The sequence below is a fragment of the Triplophysa rosa genome, linkage group LG15, assembly GCF_024868665.1.
Source record: "Triplophysa rosa linkage group LG15, Trosa_1v2, whole genome shotgun sequence".
Classification (NCBI taxonomy): domain Eukaryota; kingdom Metazoa; phylum Chordata; class Actinopteri; order Cypriniformes; family Nemacheilidae; genus Triplophysa; species Triplophysa rosa.
This window is the reverse complement of record NC_079904.1, coordinates 21,253,732-21,272,494: the sequence shown is the minus strand read 5'-3', so window position 1 is coordinate 21,272,494 and position 18,763 is coordinate 21,253,732. Positions and strand designations below refer to the sequence as shown.

The 18,763-nt window shown below is 39.5% G+C and overlaps 1 protein-coding gene across 17 annotated transcripts in view; it reads right to left on the bottom strand.

The window, feature by feature from the left end:
• The window catches only part of nrxn3b (neurexin 3b), a 282,277-nt gene that overhangs the window by 188,246 nt on the left and 75,268 nt on the right, over positions 1–18,763 (bottom strand). For all 17 annotated transcript variants that reach the window (XR_008964385.1, XR_008964386.1, XR_008964387.1 and 14 more), the window contains 2 exons: positions 6,315–6,753; positions 2,140–2,523 (listed from right to left, as the gene is read on the bottom strand). Coding sequence is in view for 14 of the 17 variants with exons in the window: in XM_057352254.1 (XP_057208237.1) it covers positions 2,140–2,523; positions 6,315–6,753 (823 nt within the window). In the remaining 3 variants the exon portion in view is untranslated. The remainder of the gene's footprint in view (positions 1–2,139; positions 2,524–6,314; positions 6,754–18,763) is intronic.

Here is an 18,763-nt window from a genome sequence, read left to right as displayed (position 1 = left end):
CAGCACGAGAACACATCGAACACTTCCAGCTCACATCAGTCAGCCCCAGTCCGTATCCCAGGACAGCGGCCCCAGAATCATGAAGGGACCTTAGATAAGAGATGGCTGCAGCGGTCAGGTTCAGCATTAACATGTGACTGCGTGTTCTTGACTGCAGGTGGAATAGTGGAGACAGCGGGACAAGAGGCATGTTAACACATCTACATATGCACATACACACGCGCTCGTGCACACACGGGCCTCGCAGCGCTTCCAAAATAGAGTGCTCTTCAGGACTCAGGCAAGGTTAACATGATGAGACAGCTCAGCTAACCATTGCCTGAGAGATTCCTCCTTACATTTAGGAATGGCCTCTCCTGTGGTTCATTATTGCAATGCATTTTTAATGCACCTCTGCTTTTATGGAGGACTGTGCGTGTCTGTGATACACTTATCTTATCTTGTGTCATGTAGTGAGAAGTTGTGAAATAATGTTGTGAGAGGGCCAGGTTAAGACAAGCTACTTGGTGATTGACACATAGAGATATTTCAATAGGGAGCATTCTGGTAGCATAAAATCATACTTGAACGCATTCACATAATGTACCTTCCTGGTCTTACTGTGCATGATTCTTTAGTGCACACTATGCATAACTAGGGTTGTCACAATATTACACCTTCACTGGCCGGTTATAATGGCAAAAGAATTCATGATAATGATATTATCTGTGTTCAAAGTAAATAAATAATGCTATCCGTCAAATACATATTTAATTTGGATTATGACAAAATACTAGCATAGGAAGACAGAGAGTTCACGGTTATTAGTAATGCAAAGTATATTTAAACAATATGCGATAACTTCATTTTATTATGATACGATTTTCCAAAACAAAAAATGAGATCAAACAAATTCATGTGATTTCGCCACCTTGTAAATACCAAAGCCTGGCAAATAACAGTAATATTATTAATAATAGTAGTAGTAATAATAATAATGATTATTATTATTATTACTATAACAACAACAACAATAATAATAATATAATGTTGTTTTTATTATTTTTGATAACAACAATAATGATATTAATATTATAGACAATTAAATATGGCTTCTTTAACTAACTCAAGTTCACACTTTTTTTTGGCGTCCAAAGTGGTTCCTGAACCATCTGCTAAACCTTAAAAATCGCGGTATAATAAAAAAGAGCAATTCGCCCATGCTGCGTGAAGATTGCATCCCCCAATAGCCCGAGGAGCAGCTATCTACAAACTGTCATAAAAACTTAATGCGAGCTTGCTCCTAATTCCAAACACCATGGGAACATTTTCTTGCTCCAAGCCTTGTTCAATTTAACTTCTGGATCCTCCTGAGCAACAAGAGCAGGCAGAAAGTCACTGAGAGTGGAAGTAAAATCCTATTAAATCTCTGGAGAAAGGTTACACAAAATCTCCTCCTCAGCTGTAAAGCAGCGACTGCTGTCCACTCCGTGTCCATACAGCCGAGAGGCTTAAGGATTCATTCAGCTGTCATTTCTGATTGAACATCCGAACGCTTCTTGTGTTGGAAACGTTGGCCGTTACAGCGAGGCATTAACCCTCATTTGCTCTGAAAACTGGACAGATTTAACTGTGTTACTTTGCTCTTAGGCAACTATCTCAAACAATATTGATCGTTTCATTCTTCTGGAGGAGATCGGATTGAAAGAACCACTGCTATAGCAATAGGCAAATATATTGGAAATTAGATAAGGCAACCAACTTTCTCCATGAAGCGTAGTTTATGTCTGGCTCAAAACACTTAAAAAGTCAACTTTAGCCAAACTTAAAAATGTATGAGTTTCTTTGCATTGCAATAATAAAGTAGGCAACTGGCATCGAACAAATGATTTTTCAGAACCAGCTTTTTAGGATTTAAAATGATTTTCACGTGTTTTTTAATGGTGTTCTTCTTACATGAATAGTTTAATATTATGTTGGAAAATGTAATTTTTTCTAAGTTATGTAGCCTTGTGCAACAACTGGAGGGTCATGGTCAGTCCCACCACATACAACAAGTAGCTTGTAGTCTGACATTTTTCATAATTTTTCTAAATACTAGTAAAGAAGATTAGTTAGATTTCATCATTGACCACATGGATCGAACTCATCGTCACTCACCTCTCTCACAGGTCTGATCCCAGTAACCGGTTCCAGTGCAGTCACAGATGAAGCGATTCCAACCTTCCTTGCATATGCCGTTGTTTTTGCAGGGGTTGCTGTCACACTGTTTTCCTGTTACTTTGCTGCAGGAAGACTTAATACCAGCCCTGTTCTGGAATTCTGCGATCTGCTTGATGTCCTTACTGCGTCCATCAATGAAGAGATCGCGGATGCAGCCCACGTAGCCATAGTTCAGCACAGCAGTCCAAAGTTCGGTGGGAAGCACCAGGCCAAACAGGTTGTCCGGGAGACCTCCGAGATACAGGTCACCCTCCAGGTCCAGAATCTCATTCTCTCCACTGGCAGTAAACGGAGTCCTACGGCTGTTCACGGAAATAATACCTGTTCGAAGCGACAACAGGCTATCAGAAATGGAGCATCACTGGAGAAAACGTTTTCCAGTAAAAATATCTAAACATTCTAAAAACAAAATCATTTCGGCTCAAATTGAAACTGTATTTCCATCACCAACCAAGAATAAAGATGGACTGCTTGTTACTTTAATGCTAAACTGTATTTACAATAGTTACTTAGTATCTCTTTTCTCTATGCTGTCATATTATATATTAAATTATATGTCATATGCTGTCTTATTCAGTTTGAAGTTATAACTGCAGTCAGTTACATTATGCCTCTATCCATGCCTTAACATTCCTCTTTAACAAAAGACTTTTAAGACAGATTCAAACAAATGTCAATTTAAGAAATCCCTATTAATAAGCTCTCTCCTTTAATCAAAAACATTTACTCAGTAACTTTTAATCAAAATAGTGAAGCTTTAAAGGAGACATCAGATGAAACCCCACTTTTTCTATGTTTAAGTGCTATAATCGGGTCCCGAAACGTGAAAAATAAGAATAATTTATTTTATTTTTAGTGGAAATCCATCAGAAACCATAAGTAAAAACCTGCTTGTTTGCGCGAATCACTTCAAACCAGGATTAGCTTCAAAGTTGTTCCTCAAGAGGGATCGAGACCGACTGAATGAGACAAAACTGCCGATGTAAGTAATATTTATCAACAGTCTGAATTGACGTACATGTACCGTATATATAGGAGGATAACGTTAGCATATGATAGCGAAGAGAGCTAAGTCACTCACGGGCTAAATAGAACATTCAAAGCCAGTGTTAAACTTACTGTATATAAGTGCAGATGGACACTTGGAGTTTAGCTGTATGTATGTTAATACATTATGTGCGTTAATATGTTTAGCTGCGGCAAGCTGTTTGTTTTGCTAATGAACGGGTGAACACTGGGGTTAGTTTCGCTTTAAACGTCTCAAATCATTCGTGCTTAGGCTGAAAATCTGTCACAGCAAACTAGCTCTCACGTTGTGTGTGTAACGTTATAACTTGTCAATGACAAGCGTTAAAATCCATGTAATTCCGCTGAGATCTGCAGTGGATTCCGTGGATATTAGGTAAGCATACACGCACAACGTAAGCGCATTAGCTGTTTGCTGTGACTGATTTTTTTGTCTCCGGACGAATGATTTGAGACGTTTAAGACGAAACTAACCGCAGAGGAATTCAGGAAATATCATTTAGCTAAACCATTGCCACTGCACGTGTGTTGTGTTGACACGCCGGACAGAAGGGGGGTGGGGTTCGCTGTAACTCATTATCATTTAAAGAGACATGCACCAAAACGGGTTGCTGTGAGCATAGCTGTTTTTGACGAGGCAAGAAGGGTTTTGGTTACACAGCCATTGAGTGTTTTTAAGCAAAATATGTTCCAGACATTTCATGAAGACCCTAATAAATCATACCAACTTGTTGAAAGTGCTTGTCTGATTAGACCTTTATCACGTCAGAGGAGAACTGGCCCTCCTGGCTGAGACTGGTTTCTCCTAAGGTTTTTTCTCCATTTATTCATCATTGGAGTTTTGGTTTCTCGCCACTGTGAGGTGTTGACTTGCTCACCTGAAGACTGCTGATATTAGATTAGATTAGATTACCTTTAACACTTAACTTTATTAGGTCTTACTCTTTCTATAACACCATGTACTGTATTGTATTCTACCTATTTCTGTGTTTTTCTTTTTTTTCCTGTACAGCTCCAGCTACAATGCAACATGGTAAAAAGCACTATACAGTAGAAATAAAATAAAATGGAATTGAATTGTATTAAACAAATAACTGGGTTAAAAATACAATTGTGAACGAGGTTAAAGGGATCGTTCACCCAAGAATGAATCATCATTTACTCACCCACAGGTTGTTCCAAACCTGTATAAATGTATTTGTTCTGCTAAACACAAAGTAAGATATTTGGAGGTATGTCAGTAACCAAATAGATCTCATCCCTCATTTGTGTTTGGCACAATACAGTATGTATAAGATGAATTCTTAAATATATAAAGAAACTTCACGTTTAAGGAACAAACTTAGGATAATATGGCAAGATAAACTGTGGCAAGATAAACCCAAGACTATCAGGATCATAATACGAAGCTGGTTTTGTGGCAATGATGTTACATCCTTTTTATTACACCAACACCCACTGAATATACTGTACAATTAAGTAGCCACACATTTTTTTGTCCCCCCCAACTGACCAAACAAAATCCTGTGTTTCAGAGAGCCGTGTTCAAATTATAGATATAAATAGCATTTGTGTGTGTGTTAAAGTCTTCTACCACAATGATTTAGCCATGTTTCAGAATAGAAACATCACTGGAGATGTTCGCAGGAGTCTGGCAGATTGAGAAGCTGCTCTGACTTCCACCACTAGTCTTTATAATGCAAGTATTTCTGGTCTCTCAACACCCAGATGTCTATACAGTATATCTGTCTCAGTCCTTTATTACTGAGAAATACAAGCTTCTAGGGACTTCCCTGTTGGCTGGGCAATATAATCAGACCGTGATGGCTGATACCGGACTAGATCTCCATCTGAAGAAGATGAATATGTTGAAGTGTAAAGGCCAATTAAATTGTTCCCATAATCATTTTAGTGAAATGTTTAGCTGATTCAGAGTCCTTCTACGGTATTTTAAATGTTCAGTGTAGGCAGATTTTACGATTCTATGACTATAAACTTGAAGCATACATTGAAATAAAAGCCACCCTCCTGTGGCCACGGTGTCCCTTAAGATATGTAGTTTGTGACAACAACGCCAAAAGCTTTTGTATGTAATCTACAATAAAATGTATCTTCAGCATGCAAGAAATGTTCTCACATTATGCTAGATGACTTTTCACTGAAGTCTTTGCTGTGCACTTTGTCGACTGTTGATTTAGAATCAACGCTAATAACAGCCCTTAATAAAGAGAGCTTTAGAGGAAATGACTCCATTAACTTTCAATCGAGAACAGATTATATTCGTGGATAAAAGTGCTGCAATATTGACATTTCTGACTTGCAGAAGTGATGGCAGACTGGATTGGTTTTATAAAACATTCCAGAACTTACTCCAACACTCTTAAAGGGGTCAAATGGCACGAACACGTGTTTTTCTGTGTCTTTGGTGTGTTATAAGTTGCTCATGCATGTATTAGACACGTAAAATTGCAAAAACTAAAGTGACGGAACAAAAGATGCATTCTATCTAAAAGCGAATGCTCACCCAGACCTTGTGTAACCACACCCCCACAAATCTACATCAGTTGGTGGTCTGATTTGACTAAGACCGCCCAAATATATACGCAAGTAAGGTGGGTGTACCTGTCAGTACAATTGAAGAGGAACCTGATGTTCCAAATATGGTAAGAGGTGTTACATTTCCCTCACACGCTTGCAGTATTCCACCAATCACTACGCACTGGTTAACTGGCCAATCATAGCACACCTCGCTTTTCAGAGCCATGAGCTTTGTTCAAAATCCACGCGTTTCAGAGAGGCGGAGCAAAGAGGAGATATAAACATGCACGGTATGAGGAAAATACAGCTTTTTTTAACCTTAAATCGTGTTTACACATTGCATTACATCTAAAACAAACTATAATATTCGTTTTAGCCGTGTCATATGACTCCTTTAAAGATAAAGATGTTTAAGAACCAAAAAGAGTTTTACGGCCTGATGGCACAAGACAACCTGTTTAAGTTCGGGGCTTTTAAATCTGTAGAGTCAAAAATGATTGTAAATAAGATGCAAGTGTGTAACATTGTAGAAACAGTTCTCTACCTACCTGATCTTCCATCTCTCTGGATGTCTACGTGATGCCACACTCCATCGTTCACCTTACTCTGTGTGGCTTTGACCTTAATGGTTCCCGATCCCATGTCTAACAGAAGATAAAGGTTTCCATCCAGAAGCTCCACAGCGAAGAAATCCACTTTGTTGCTCCTCTGATTGCGAGAGTCCTTCTTGTCCTGGGGCTTGCCTTGCGTATAGAGGATGAGACCATTGGGTTCTGAGGAGCGGAAGTCAAATGAGATGGAGCCCACGCGCTTGGTGTTCCACTTGGGCAGGCTGAGGAAGGACTCTGCCGTCTCAAAGGAGATGGGGTCTAGGGTGGGGACGTTCTCACATTTAAACACCACGTCTCCCTGAAGCTTCATCTTGGGGTCTGCGATGCGGGCCAGGCGAGAGAGTTCCAGTCGTATGTCATTATTTTTGTACACCACCTGAAATAAAAAAATAAAAAATACATATAGCGTGACCGACTATTAGATAATTGAATGCAACAGCTTAAAAAATATGTAATAAATGCTAATAATACGTTAATTATTTTATATATGTATCATTTACTGTAAAATAGCATCGGAAAGATTTATGTTCATGTTCGTTTTTTTCAAAATTTTTGCTGTCAACTACCCGTATACAGGTATATTAAATATTTAGGTAATAGGAAGATGAAAATATAATAAAAGGGAGAACAGCATGTTTGTGTAAAACATTAAATAAAATGAAGGAAAGAAAGAAAGAAAGAAAGAAAGAAAGAAAGAAAGAAAGAAAGAACATTCATGAAAAATAATAGCCTATACTAATAAAATGTTAATGAATAATACAATTTGTCAATTAGTTGGAAAATGTTCTATGTTATTAATTATAATACTTGTTGAAGTATTTCAAAAATATGTTGAGAAATGGGAATTATTTGAATTTGATGATAGTTTTTTTGTGCACATTCTTAAGAGAAAACAAAAAATGCCCTTTTCAATCCTTTATATAATTTACATTATACTCTCTTTACATATTGTTAAAAATAACAAAACTCCTGAAGAAAAACATACCTAATAAAATATATTAAAAGACAGAATGTGCTTTGATATTGTGCCTATTTACCAAGCTAAACGCTCTCATATACAGTCTATGCATTACAGCCAAGTACAACAAAATACAAAAAAGCAAGAAGAACAGTAAATTTAAATCCACTCAAGCGGAAAATTAAAAGGTTTTTTCCCTCTCTTTCCTGCTTAAAGGAAGAGCTCTTGCCGCTATATAGGGCACTGTGCACAGCAGACAGCAGTTCTGTCGGAGAACACAGCTGTCAGCAAACAGATTTCGCAGCTCCAGGATTACAGATAATCCTAAAAGATTTGACAGTAAATCAACACAGGTGCCCTGCATACTAACTGAAGCAGTGCGGAGAGAGAGCGTGATGAACTCGGGAAGGAGCTCTTTATTTCACCAACATTAATATCTAGTCTCTGAGTGTACTTTGGGATTCCCATCCCGATGTTCCTAGTCCCCCATCTCACCCAGATTCATCACTGACCTATCAGCACCCCCCATTAACCCACCACACATCTGAGCGGTGAAACCTATTCATTATCTATTATTCATTAAACTGAGCAATAGAACATTTCTTTATTTTGTACTGTGGCATATTGTCAACCAGCTTCTTGAGATTTCACATTGAGATGCTTTTTTCCACATCTATTCTGGACTCTTACTGGCAGTTTTTTTTTATTTGGTTCAAAATCTGTTTAGTGAAGTCACCTGTAAATCACCTATATCCCCATATTCGGGATTTGTGCTGGGCATTTCACCCATCCACGTTTACACACACACACGCACGCACGCACGCACGCACGCACACACACACACACACACACACAGCAGTGAGTACTGAACACACACACAGTGAACACACAGCTTATACTGTACATAATAAGATGAATTATGTTGGTTAAATTTTTTCCTCAAAATAATTTCAAACCGATATAAGCCTGTACATCAATATCTTTTTATTTTTAATGATCCTAAACTTTTGTGTAAGTCCTTCTGCTGAAGAGAAGTACAAGGAGTGTGCAACAGATGGCATGGTCCCCACAGAACCCTGATCTCAACATCACCACTTAGTCTAGGATTACATGAAGAGACAGAAGCACTTGAGACAGCATAAACCCATAGAAGAACTGTGGCAAGTTCTATGAGATTCTTTGAACTACCTCCCTGGATTTACCTTAAAAAGCCCCACAAGTTAACCCAGAACAGTGCTCTTTTAAAGGAAAAGAGAAACATTAATGACACGGTTTGATTTAAAAATAATAGATACCAAAATGAATTCCTTAAGAATTTGTCTAAGGTTTCCGGTATCAACATGAGCTGGTAGCACGCGTATTACGTCAGCTCTGCATTAAATCCTATAAAACACAGCCGGAACATCTTTTCATTTTCTTCTAAATATTCTTTTATTGTTGAGAAAGGAACAGAGCTTTGATTTATACTTTATTGTGTCGGAACTGGTGATTCAGTACATTTATAATTAAGCTTGCCAGTTAATGCTCGTAAGGTAGCCGAGCAGGCCGCGTCCGCCTCGGGCTCGACAACAGAAGACGTACCGGCTGAACATGCTCAGGACGTGGGTAATGCAACGATTCTTAGTGCAATCTCTTCTCTGCGTTCGGAAATACGCTCAGTAAAATCTGACATTGGGGAGATGATAGAATCTAAGATTGAACAACTTGCTGTCTCCATTCGCGGAGAACTGACAGCGTTCCAACAGGAAGCCGGTTCTGCTCTTTCGGTTGTTAAAGTCACGGTGGATGAACATGCTATACAAAGCTGGCGGAATTGGAAACTAACGCTTCCACTTCTTCAGATACGGTAGCCAAACTCGAACAAGAAGTGGGCCATTTAAAGCAGGTGGTAGAGCAACTCACGGACAAATGCACGGACCTTGAAGGTCGCAGTAGGAGACAGAACATTCGTATATTACACATCAAAGAAGGAGCCAAGTCTGGAAGGAAGCCAAAGGACTTTGTCGCTCAACTTTTGATGGAGACATTATCTTTGGATAATCTGCCGCTTGTTGACCGCACTCACCGGGCGCTTCGGAACCGTCCCGGAGACAATGAACCACCACGCGCTTTCGTGCTTCGGCTACACTATACCCACTAAATAGAAGAAATTCTGCAGAAAGCGGCCAAGATGCAGCAAGTCACGTTCAAAGGGCAACGAATCAATATCTTCCCAGATTATCCTCCAGCGGTTGTAAAGTGCCGGGCGCTTTTCAAACGAGCAAGAGAGCTACTAAAGTACAAACCTGGTGTCAAATATGGTCTACAGTATCCAGCAAAACTAAGGGTTTCATATGGTGGCAAGGAGCATTACTTCACGGATCCAGACAAAGCCGTTAAATTCGCAGAAAGCTGCTTTGGATCTAGGTGACTGTTCTAAAGATGCCATATAATTGAGATAAGTGGGAATAGTACATCACTTGTTGAATGCATCTATTTCTCAAAGATAATTCTCAAATATAATGCATGTCATACCGGTTTACTCACTTTCTTTTACTTGCTTAATATTTCCAAGATGTTCTTCTTGTTATGGTTCCCGGTAGACGAAGGAGACCGTGTTAATCCACGGTGAGAATATATTTAATGAAAGCACTCGATACAGATAAACAGAACTCCAAGAAGGCAGTTACCACACAGTAGACAAGACAAAGAACAAATGAAAAAGGCAGTGGCTAAATAGTGTACAAGTGATGACGATAACAACTAACAGGTGCGAGTTAAACAAACGAGGTACAGGTAAGGGATCGTGACAAAATTAAGTCCAATGGCAAAACCGGAGAAAACTAAATAGGGAAACAGACGTAAATGTGACATAACGCCCCCCCCCCCCCCGGAAGGCGCGATCTCGGCCCGTAGAACCACAGAGGAGGGGGGGGGGATCTCAGGCGGTGGACGCGGGGTTGACCAAGGGAAGAAGGCAGGAGGTAGTCCATAGGGCTGGGGAGGTGTCCAGAGCAGCGTTAGCAGGAGGATGATCCAGATGCCAGCCAGGAGGAGGTCCCAGGGTGGCGTCGAGGGTGGGAGGAGCCATGGTGGAGAGCAGACTGACGAAACCCTGGTGACGAGCGACAGAGACGAAACCGGAGGAGTCCAGGGTGTAGCCACGCAGACGGAGAGCCCAGGTGACACCGAAGGTCTGAAGGTCCGAGGCGAAGCCGATAGCTCAGGCGATTAAGGAGAAGGCGTGGCCAAGGCAGACCGCGGCAGAGCCAGTGTGACTGAGGACTGAGGAGGAGCCGAGGGGAAGGAGGAGCCTGACAATGCAGAAGGGGCGGATGAGGCATAGCCTGAGGAACGGAGCCCCGAGGCGGCGGATGGTCGACGACTGACCAAGGCGGAGCCGGAGGGACGAGGGAGCCTGGTGAAGCCAGAGGAATGCCGGGACACGGTGGAGAGGAGGGAGCTATGAGCAGAGGTGTAGCCGCTGGGTCGAAGGACCTAGGTGGAGTTTGGGTCTTGGATGCTGATGGTGGAGACATGGAGGAGTCCAGTTCAGGGGTTACCAGGCCCAGGGTTGACTCACATGCTGACAAAGGCAGAGGAGGCAGAAGAGGCAAAGGGAGGGAGGGCGGGAGCTTGGGGACTGACGAAGGAGAGTTGGCTGCTTGGGGAAGGCTGGGCAGGACCAGCAGGGACGTGGAAGCGCTGAGCAGGACCAGCGGGGACGTGGAAGCGCTGGGCGGGACCAGCGGGGACGGCAGCAGCCAATAGTCAATGTCATTTGTCCAGTCTAAAAGTTCAGAGGCTGTTTGTAGCTCACCCTCAGCGGCGGGAGTATAGGCGGGGCTTCCCTCGAGGCCCTCGAAGTCCACCAGGACTCCTATGGCGATGTACGGTGTAGCCGGCTCACGCACCTGGTCAGACGCGTCTCGGGGCTCATGCTCCAGGGCGAACTCAGGCTCAGTCGCGGGGTCGCATACTGGCTTCGGTGTCGCGGTGGGCTTAGGCTCTCCGTCCGCGGTGACGTCTGGTGAGGTCTCCGTGCTGGAGGATGGTGGCTGGCTGGCCTCTGGTTCGGGGCGCCCAAGCCGTCTCCCACGGCGATGAGGCGTTGTGGAGGATTGCGGAATGGCTATGGGGTGAGCCGGAGGCGATTCCCCGCTATTGAATGGCTCTGTTTGATGATCGCTCAAGTCCTCATCCGCTCTCCCGACACAGAATGCAGAGCCCATCGCTTGGAGGACTAAATTAATAAAGTCCTCCAGCGGAAACTCATCTGCGACAGGAAGCACAATGAGGACGAGCATCCAGGCCAGTCAAAAATAAGCGGTTAAGAAAGGAATCGCTCCAACTCACCAGATAGCACAATCCAACAAACTCCTCCACATAGCTCTCCATTGGCTGGCCTTCCTGCCTTAGCTCCAGCAGGGCAGCCTCTGAAGAGCCTTTTCTTTCCATTTCTGTTGGTCTTGTCTTCTGTTACGGTTCCCGGTAGACGAAGGAGATGGTGGTAATCCACAGTGAGAATATATTTAATGAAAGCACTCGATACAAATAAACAAAACTCCAAGAAGGCAGTTACCACACAGTAGACAAGACAAAGAACAAATGAAAAAGGCAGTGGCTAAATAGTGTACAAGTGATGCCGATAACAACTAACAGGTGCGAGTTAAACAAACGAAGTACAGGTAAGGGATCGTGACAAAATTAAGTCCAATGGCAAAACCAGAGAAAACTAAATAGGGAAACAGACGTAAATGTGACACTTCTGAAATACCTCATTGTAGAGCTGAATAAATTTAAAGTCTGAAGGGTAACGAAAAAGTTATTTGTGTTTATTTTCTCCAAAATTATTATTTGTCTACTAGTTTTTATATTGCAGTTCGGGTACTAATTTGTTTATTTTAACCTCATCTCGTGCTGCTGGTTCTGGTTGTCAGCTAGATGACGGGGTTGTTATTTAAGTTAGGGGATGGGTGGGGTGGTGGCCTGTTTGAGACACTTCAAATTGTAGAATGTGTGAGGACTATATTTAGTCCTTTATAATGCAGAGTAATGCTGCAACATCAGGTAACAGACAAGGGCTTGTTTTGCATCATGGAATGTGAATGGTTTAAATCACCCTGTTAAAAGAAGTAAGGTACTAGCGCATCCGAAAACACTTTCTGCCGATGTCATTTTTTTACAGGAAACACACCTGAAATCTGATTCCAAGAGCAAGTTGAAATGCAGGTGGATAGGAAATATATATCAGTCAAATTTTTCTGCTAAAGCTCCTGGGGGTTGCAATTCTAATACGAAAAGGCTTGCCATTTAAATTAATAGCTTTGAAAACAGATAAAGATGGGCGGTACATTATAGTGTCTGGCGAGATGCATTCCCTTCCTATTACTTTAATGAACATCTATGTCCCAAACTACGACGATCCAGATTTTTTGTGAAAAGTGTTTGATTCTATCCTTAATGTGTCTCAAACTAATCTTATCACATGGGGGACTTCAATTGTGTTTTAGGCCGCATTTACACTGCAGTTCTTGATGCTCAATTCCATTTTTGTGACTATATCCGATTTTTTTGACGACCCGCTTACATCTTCTTTTAAAAGTGACACATATCCGATATCTGCATTTACACTGCACATGGCAAAGCAACCCGAAGTAGACCAAAAAAAAGTAAAAACGTAATTTGCCACCGCCGCTTATTTAATAGCCTTTTCATACAGAGATCTCGGAAAATGAATGCATAATGTGTCCCAGGATTTGTCCCCCAGTGCGCCTTCACACATAAAGACACTTGATAATGTACTGTAATGTAATGTCATGTGCAGATTTTTTCATCGTGAATGTAGGGCTGTCAAGGTGACAGAATTTCCCTTGCTGTGTTTTTAGGTGGCTCAATAGCGCGGTTTGCTTTTATTGCCGCTTTCCTTTTATATTTAGCCAAATAGGGCTAAATAAGCTATATAAGGGTTATTATTATGTAGCATGTATTGTTGTTTTTTATTTTACTTAAATACCTTTTACTTATATATTTATTGGTAAATGCAGAACTATGACAATAATAACAAAAAGAATGAAAGTTTCTGAGTGAAGGATTAAGCTCAGCCAGTTTACGAAGATAAATACGAACTGTCAAATGAAATTTTGCAGAGCCTCAATACAAATTATAACGGAACGCAGTGGAGTCTTAAAGTAAAAATGAGCTGCCATTTTTGCAACTGCAATATAAAATGCACAGGATATTACAGCAGCGCATTTTTTATTAAAATGACGTACAAAAAAATGTGAACTCAAAAATGACTTAATCGTTAATGTTTTTTGAAGTCTGAGAAAGTTTTTTATCATTTAGATTTTTTTGAACAAGCTCACGCAGACCGAACGAAAAACCGCTTAATAAAGCAGACTGAATTTAATATTACAAAGACAATATAGACACTTAGGTCGGTGTATCATCATAATGTTCATGTTGTTTATAATGTTTTTGTTGAGGAAAAAATCAGTAAATGCTCGGTCAAGTGAAGCCTGTTAAAAGTAAAGCGGGTGTCTGCAGAGAAACCCGAGCTTCTCCGTTGCGTGGAACAGATCATTGTTTTAAAGGCTGCTGAGCGGTCAAGTTTATTAAAGCGATTTGTATTTTTGTGATGATAATTTTTGATATTGTGATGAATTTTAATTTTGATTAGTTTCAAACTTTAAAACTGCATTTAAGCAGACAATGCTATTCTCTCGTCTTGAGATTCAGGTTGATGATTAGGACGTACATGCATTCATGTATGATCAAGCTAAATAGAGCCTACCAATAGTTTTTTTAGTTTTCGAATAATTGACAAACTCGCTTAGCTCTTGTTTCCTGGCAATTGTATAACTATTTCCGGGATCATCACTCTGTTTGAAAGGAATTAATGATGCACAACACAATGACGGGTGATTATCCGATCTGCTTACAGACGCAACTGCACGTATTCGATTCATATCAGATTTATTTCCACATATGATTGAGGCCTGAAACCGATCTGAAAATATTGTAATCCATGTGCTTTTTTCCTGCTTACACGGTCATGGGTCATATCCGAACTGTGCCACATTGGAGGAAAAAATCGGAATTGGGTCTCTTAATACATGCGCTGTAAATGCGGCCTTAGATGCATACTGTACCTGGACAGATCTTCTGCTAAGAGAGCCCCTCATTCTAATTTTAAGGATTTTTTTATGCATTTATTAATAACTCAAATTTGGTGGCTATATGGAGACTTTTTCACCCCACAGAGAGAGATTATACCTTTCATTCTCAAATTCATAATATGTACACTCGCATAGACTACTTCCTGGTAGAAAATAAATGAATCTCCTATGTTATGACTAAGATCCTATGTTATGACTAAAATGATATAATAATCTCAGATCATTCTCTGGTCACATTTGAACTCGCTGTTAATAATCTAGCATCCCTACGTCCAGTGTGGAGAATGGATCCTTGCCTTGTTAATGATCCCAAATTTAATGATTACTTACATACGCAACTTGAAATATTTTTTGAGAAGAATGATACCCCGAAGTTTCATCAGGATTACTCTGGGAAACACTGAAAGCTTTTTTAAGAGGATGTGTTATTTCCTATCAAAGGTCCAGGAATAAACTGCATAAAGCTCAACTTTTGGAGTTAGGGAAACAAATTGACCAATTGGATAACGAAAATGCGCAAAACCCCTCATCAGAAACACACAAAAAAAATGTTGCAGTTAAGATATGAATATAATAAAATCGTTTCAGATAAATTAAATAAATCATTCCTTTTCATGAAACAGAAATATTTCTAATTCGGGGATAAACCAGACAAATTACTTGCTAGACAATTACGAAAATTAGAAAATGTTAAGACAATTCATAAGATCAAGACAAAACTTGGAACACAATGTACATCACATCTAAGGACATAAACAATTGCTTTAATTTATTCAACTTTATACTTTATACTTATGCACTGACGTACACGCTATGAATGAGTTTCTAAATAAATGTAATCGTTCCTCTCTTACCCAGTATGAATGAGATTACCTAAATAAAGACATATCTTTGAACGAGTTAAAAGACACAATAAATTCCCTAAAGAGTGGTAAAACCCCTGGTCCAGATGGCCTGCCCTCTGATCTGTATAAGGAATTTAAGGATATACTCTCCCCATACCTACTTAGAACATTTGAGGAGGCATTAGTGGATGGGCTTCCCTCAACATTCAGCGAAGCAATCATAACTGTTATTTCCAAAAAAGGTAAAAATACAGAGGAAGTGGAAGGGTATAGACCGATTTCTCTACTTAATGCAGATCAGAAGGTATTGTCAAAGATTCTCGCAAATAGACTTGGTAGATTAATTAGTCTAATTCATCCAGATCAAAATGGATTCATACCTGGTAGGAATGTCTCGCAGAACACTAGACGCCTTTTTAACATAATGCACCACTCTAAAGCTAAGCAAGACAACCTGGTAATAATTTCTCTCGATGTTGAAAAAGCTTTTGATCGAGTGGAATGAAATTTTCTTCTAGCCCCATCGATAAAAAGGTACTAGAAAAGTACTAGAAAAATTTGGTATGGGTGACAAATTTATAGATTGGATTAGGATTTTGTATAAAAGCCCAAAAGCTAAGGTGTCATGGCTCTGCTTCCTTAGTCATGTTTTTCTTGGTCCTGTAGCAGAGTCATGACAAAGCCTTTGGTTATGTGTGGAGAGAAACATATTATTGTCCTTTTGACAATAATATACGTTCTCTCCAGTGTCTCGTCTCTGTTCCCGCCATCTCGTTTCCTTGTTATCCTTCCCTGAGTGTTTCATTACCCACACCTGCCCTGTGTCGTTATCCCTCGTTTGTCTTACCTATATATACCCTCTTGTTTCTTTGTCTTGTGCTCTTGTATTTCGTTCGTTACGTTTCATGTCTCCTGAGCTTTCTTATTGTTTCATGCTCGTGGTCCTGTTAAAGTCTTCGTCAAGTTTAGTAAGTTTTTATTTTAGTTTTGTCCAGTTATGTTTAGCGTTGTTTAGTGTAAATCAGTCTTCGTCCTGTTCATTTTCCTGTTTTGTTTAGTTTACCCCATCGCGGGTTTTTTGTTTCGTTTTTGGTTATTTAATAAATAAATCTCTGTTAACCCCTTACTGCCTGCCTGCGCTTGGGTTCTTCCTGCCACAGGTCGTGACACTAAGGTACTAACTAATAACACTTTGTCTGGCCTCTTTAATCTTCAAAGTGTACATGTACAGTCAACAAAATATCTTTATATGCAGACGATATTTTATTATATATTACCAAACCCCACGTGAGTCTGCCAGCTATTCTGCACATTATTAATGCTTTTGGGAGGTTTTTGGGCTTTAAAATTAACTTAAATAAAAGTGAACTAACGCCCATTGGACTGAAAGATTTGTCGTCGATACAATCCTCACCATTTAAAGTTTCCTTACAAAAATTCACTTATCTCAGAATTTTAGTTACTATTAAATATTCTTCTCTCTTAAAAGCTCATTTTTCCCCTTTAATTGCCAAATTACAAGACAATATACAATTTTGGAGAACACTCCCGATTTCTTTACTCGGCAGAATAAATGCATTTAAAATGATATTTCTACCACAGATAATGTATCTATTTCATAATATTCCAATCTTCCTTCCTAAATCATTCTTTAACAAATTAGATTCAATTATTCTCTCATTCCTGTGGGGATATAAGAATCACAGAATTAAGAAGGCACATCTGTCTAAACCTGAACAAGAGGGAGGTCTGGCTCTCACAGACTTTCGTCTTTATTATTGGGCTTCTCACATTAGACTAATTTCAATGTGCTTAGATTATCATAGTGACTTCTACAATTTGGCACCAAATAATTTGTGATCAATGTTATCCTTACAATCCAGGAGCAGTGATTCTCTCGCCTGTTATTCTAGATCACTCTGCCTTCGATAGTAGTATCGTAATTTGTAATATTCTTCGTATCTGGAAACAGATAAGAGATCATTTTAAGATTAAGTCATTATTTCAATGCCCATTGCTAGGAACCCATCTTTTACACCATCAAGATTGGACGGGACCTTTGCACAATGGGAAGAAATGAGTGTACGTACTATCGGTGACCTTTTTATCGATGGGGCTCTGGCATCCTTTAGTCAGCTGCAAGATTAATTTAAATTTCATCAGAGACACTTTTTTAGATTTCTACAGATTTGGAATTATATACGTGTTCATACAGCCTCGTTGGATAATGCTTCACCCTCAATTGTTGATAGATGCCTTACCCAGTGTAAAGGAAGAAAAGATGCGTTACCGATGATTTATAACCTGTTACAATCCTTTAATCCTCCCTCGACTAGATTTCTTAAAGAAGAATTGGAGAAAGAACTAGGAGTAGAAATTTCTGAGGAAATATGGCAGAACAGTTTAGAGGATATCAGTGAACACTATTAATTCTAGACACAACCTTATTCAGTTTAAAGTTATCCATAGACTACATTATTCAAAAAAGAAACTGCATAGAATCTTCCAAAATGTTTCACCTCTCTGTGACAAATGTAACTCAGCAGATGCTGATCTGTCCCACAGCTTTATTTTTTGTTCCAAGTTACAGAATTTCTGGAATGGTATTTTTGAAGCACTCTCACGAATGTTTAAGGTGCAAATACAGCCGGATCCGATGCTTATTATTATTGGACTCTCTGAACATATGTATCCATTCTCAGGAGCCCAACACAAACTGCTTACATATAGTTTAATTATTGCAAAGACGTTAATACTGTTGTGATGGAAAAAAAGGAGCCTCCTACGGTCAAGTTATGGCTTGAAGCGATGACTTCTACTTCACATATGGAGCGAATTAGATACTGCTTTAAGGATAACTATGAACAGTTTGTCAAAATTTGGCTTGGTGGAAATTCTATGGACTAATGCATCTTCTGTCAATGTAATGCCTTAATACTTCTCATTGTATTCTACAATTAATATAAAACAGGTTGGGTTGGGTAGGGGAGGGTTGGTGATTCATGCGAGATGTTTAATAATGTTTTTTTTTTCTCCTTTTATTTTATTTATTTATTTTTTTCTCCTTATTTGTTTGTATGTTTATGGTAAAAGAGACTATTATGTATGATTGTAACTCTTCTTAATTTGTGTCTTCAATAAAAACTTATTTGACAAGAATTTGTCTAAAAAGTTAGAATTACTGATGTTTTATTTTTTTCAAGACAGTTGGTGTAAACGAACAACAGCAGTACCCATTCACTTCTATTGTATAGACACAAAACCAATGCAAGTCAATGGATATATTGAAAAGTTACAAACAAATATTTGTGCAAGATATTGTGATCACAAAATGGCCACTTGGAGACACCAAAGGTTAACTTAAAATATTCTAAAAGGTCTTTAAATAAATAAATAAATATATATATATATATATATAAATAT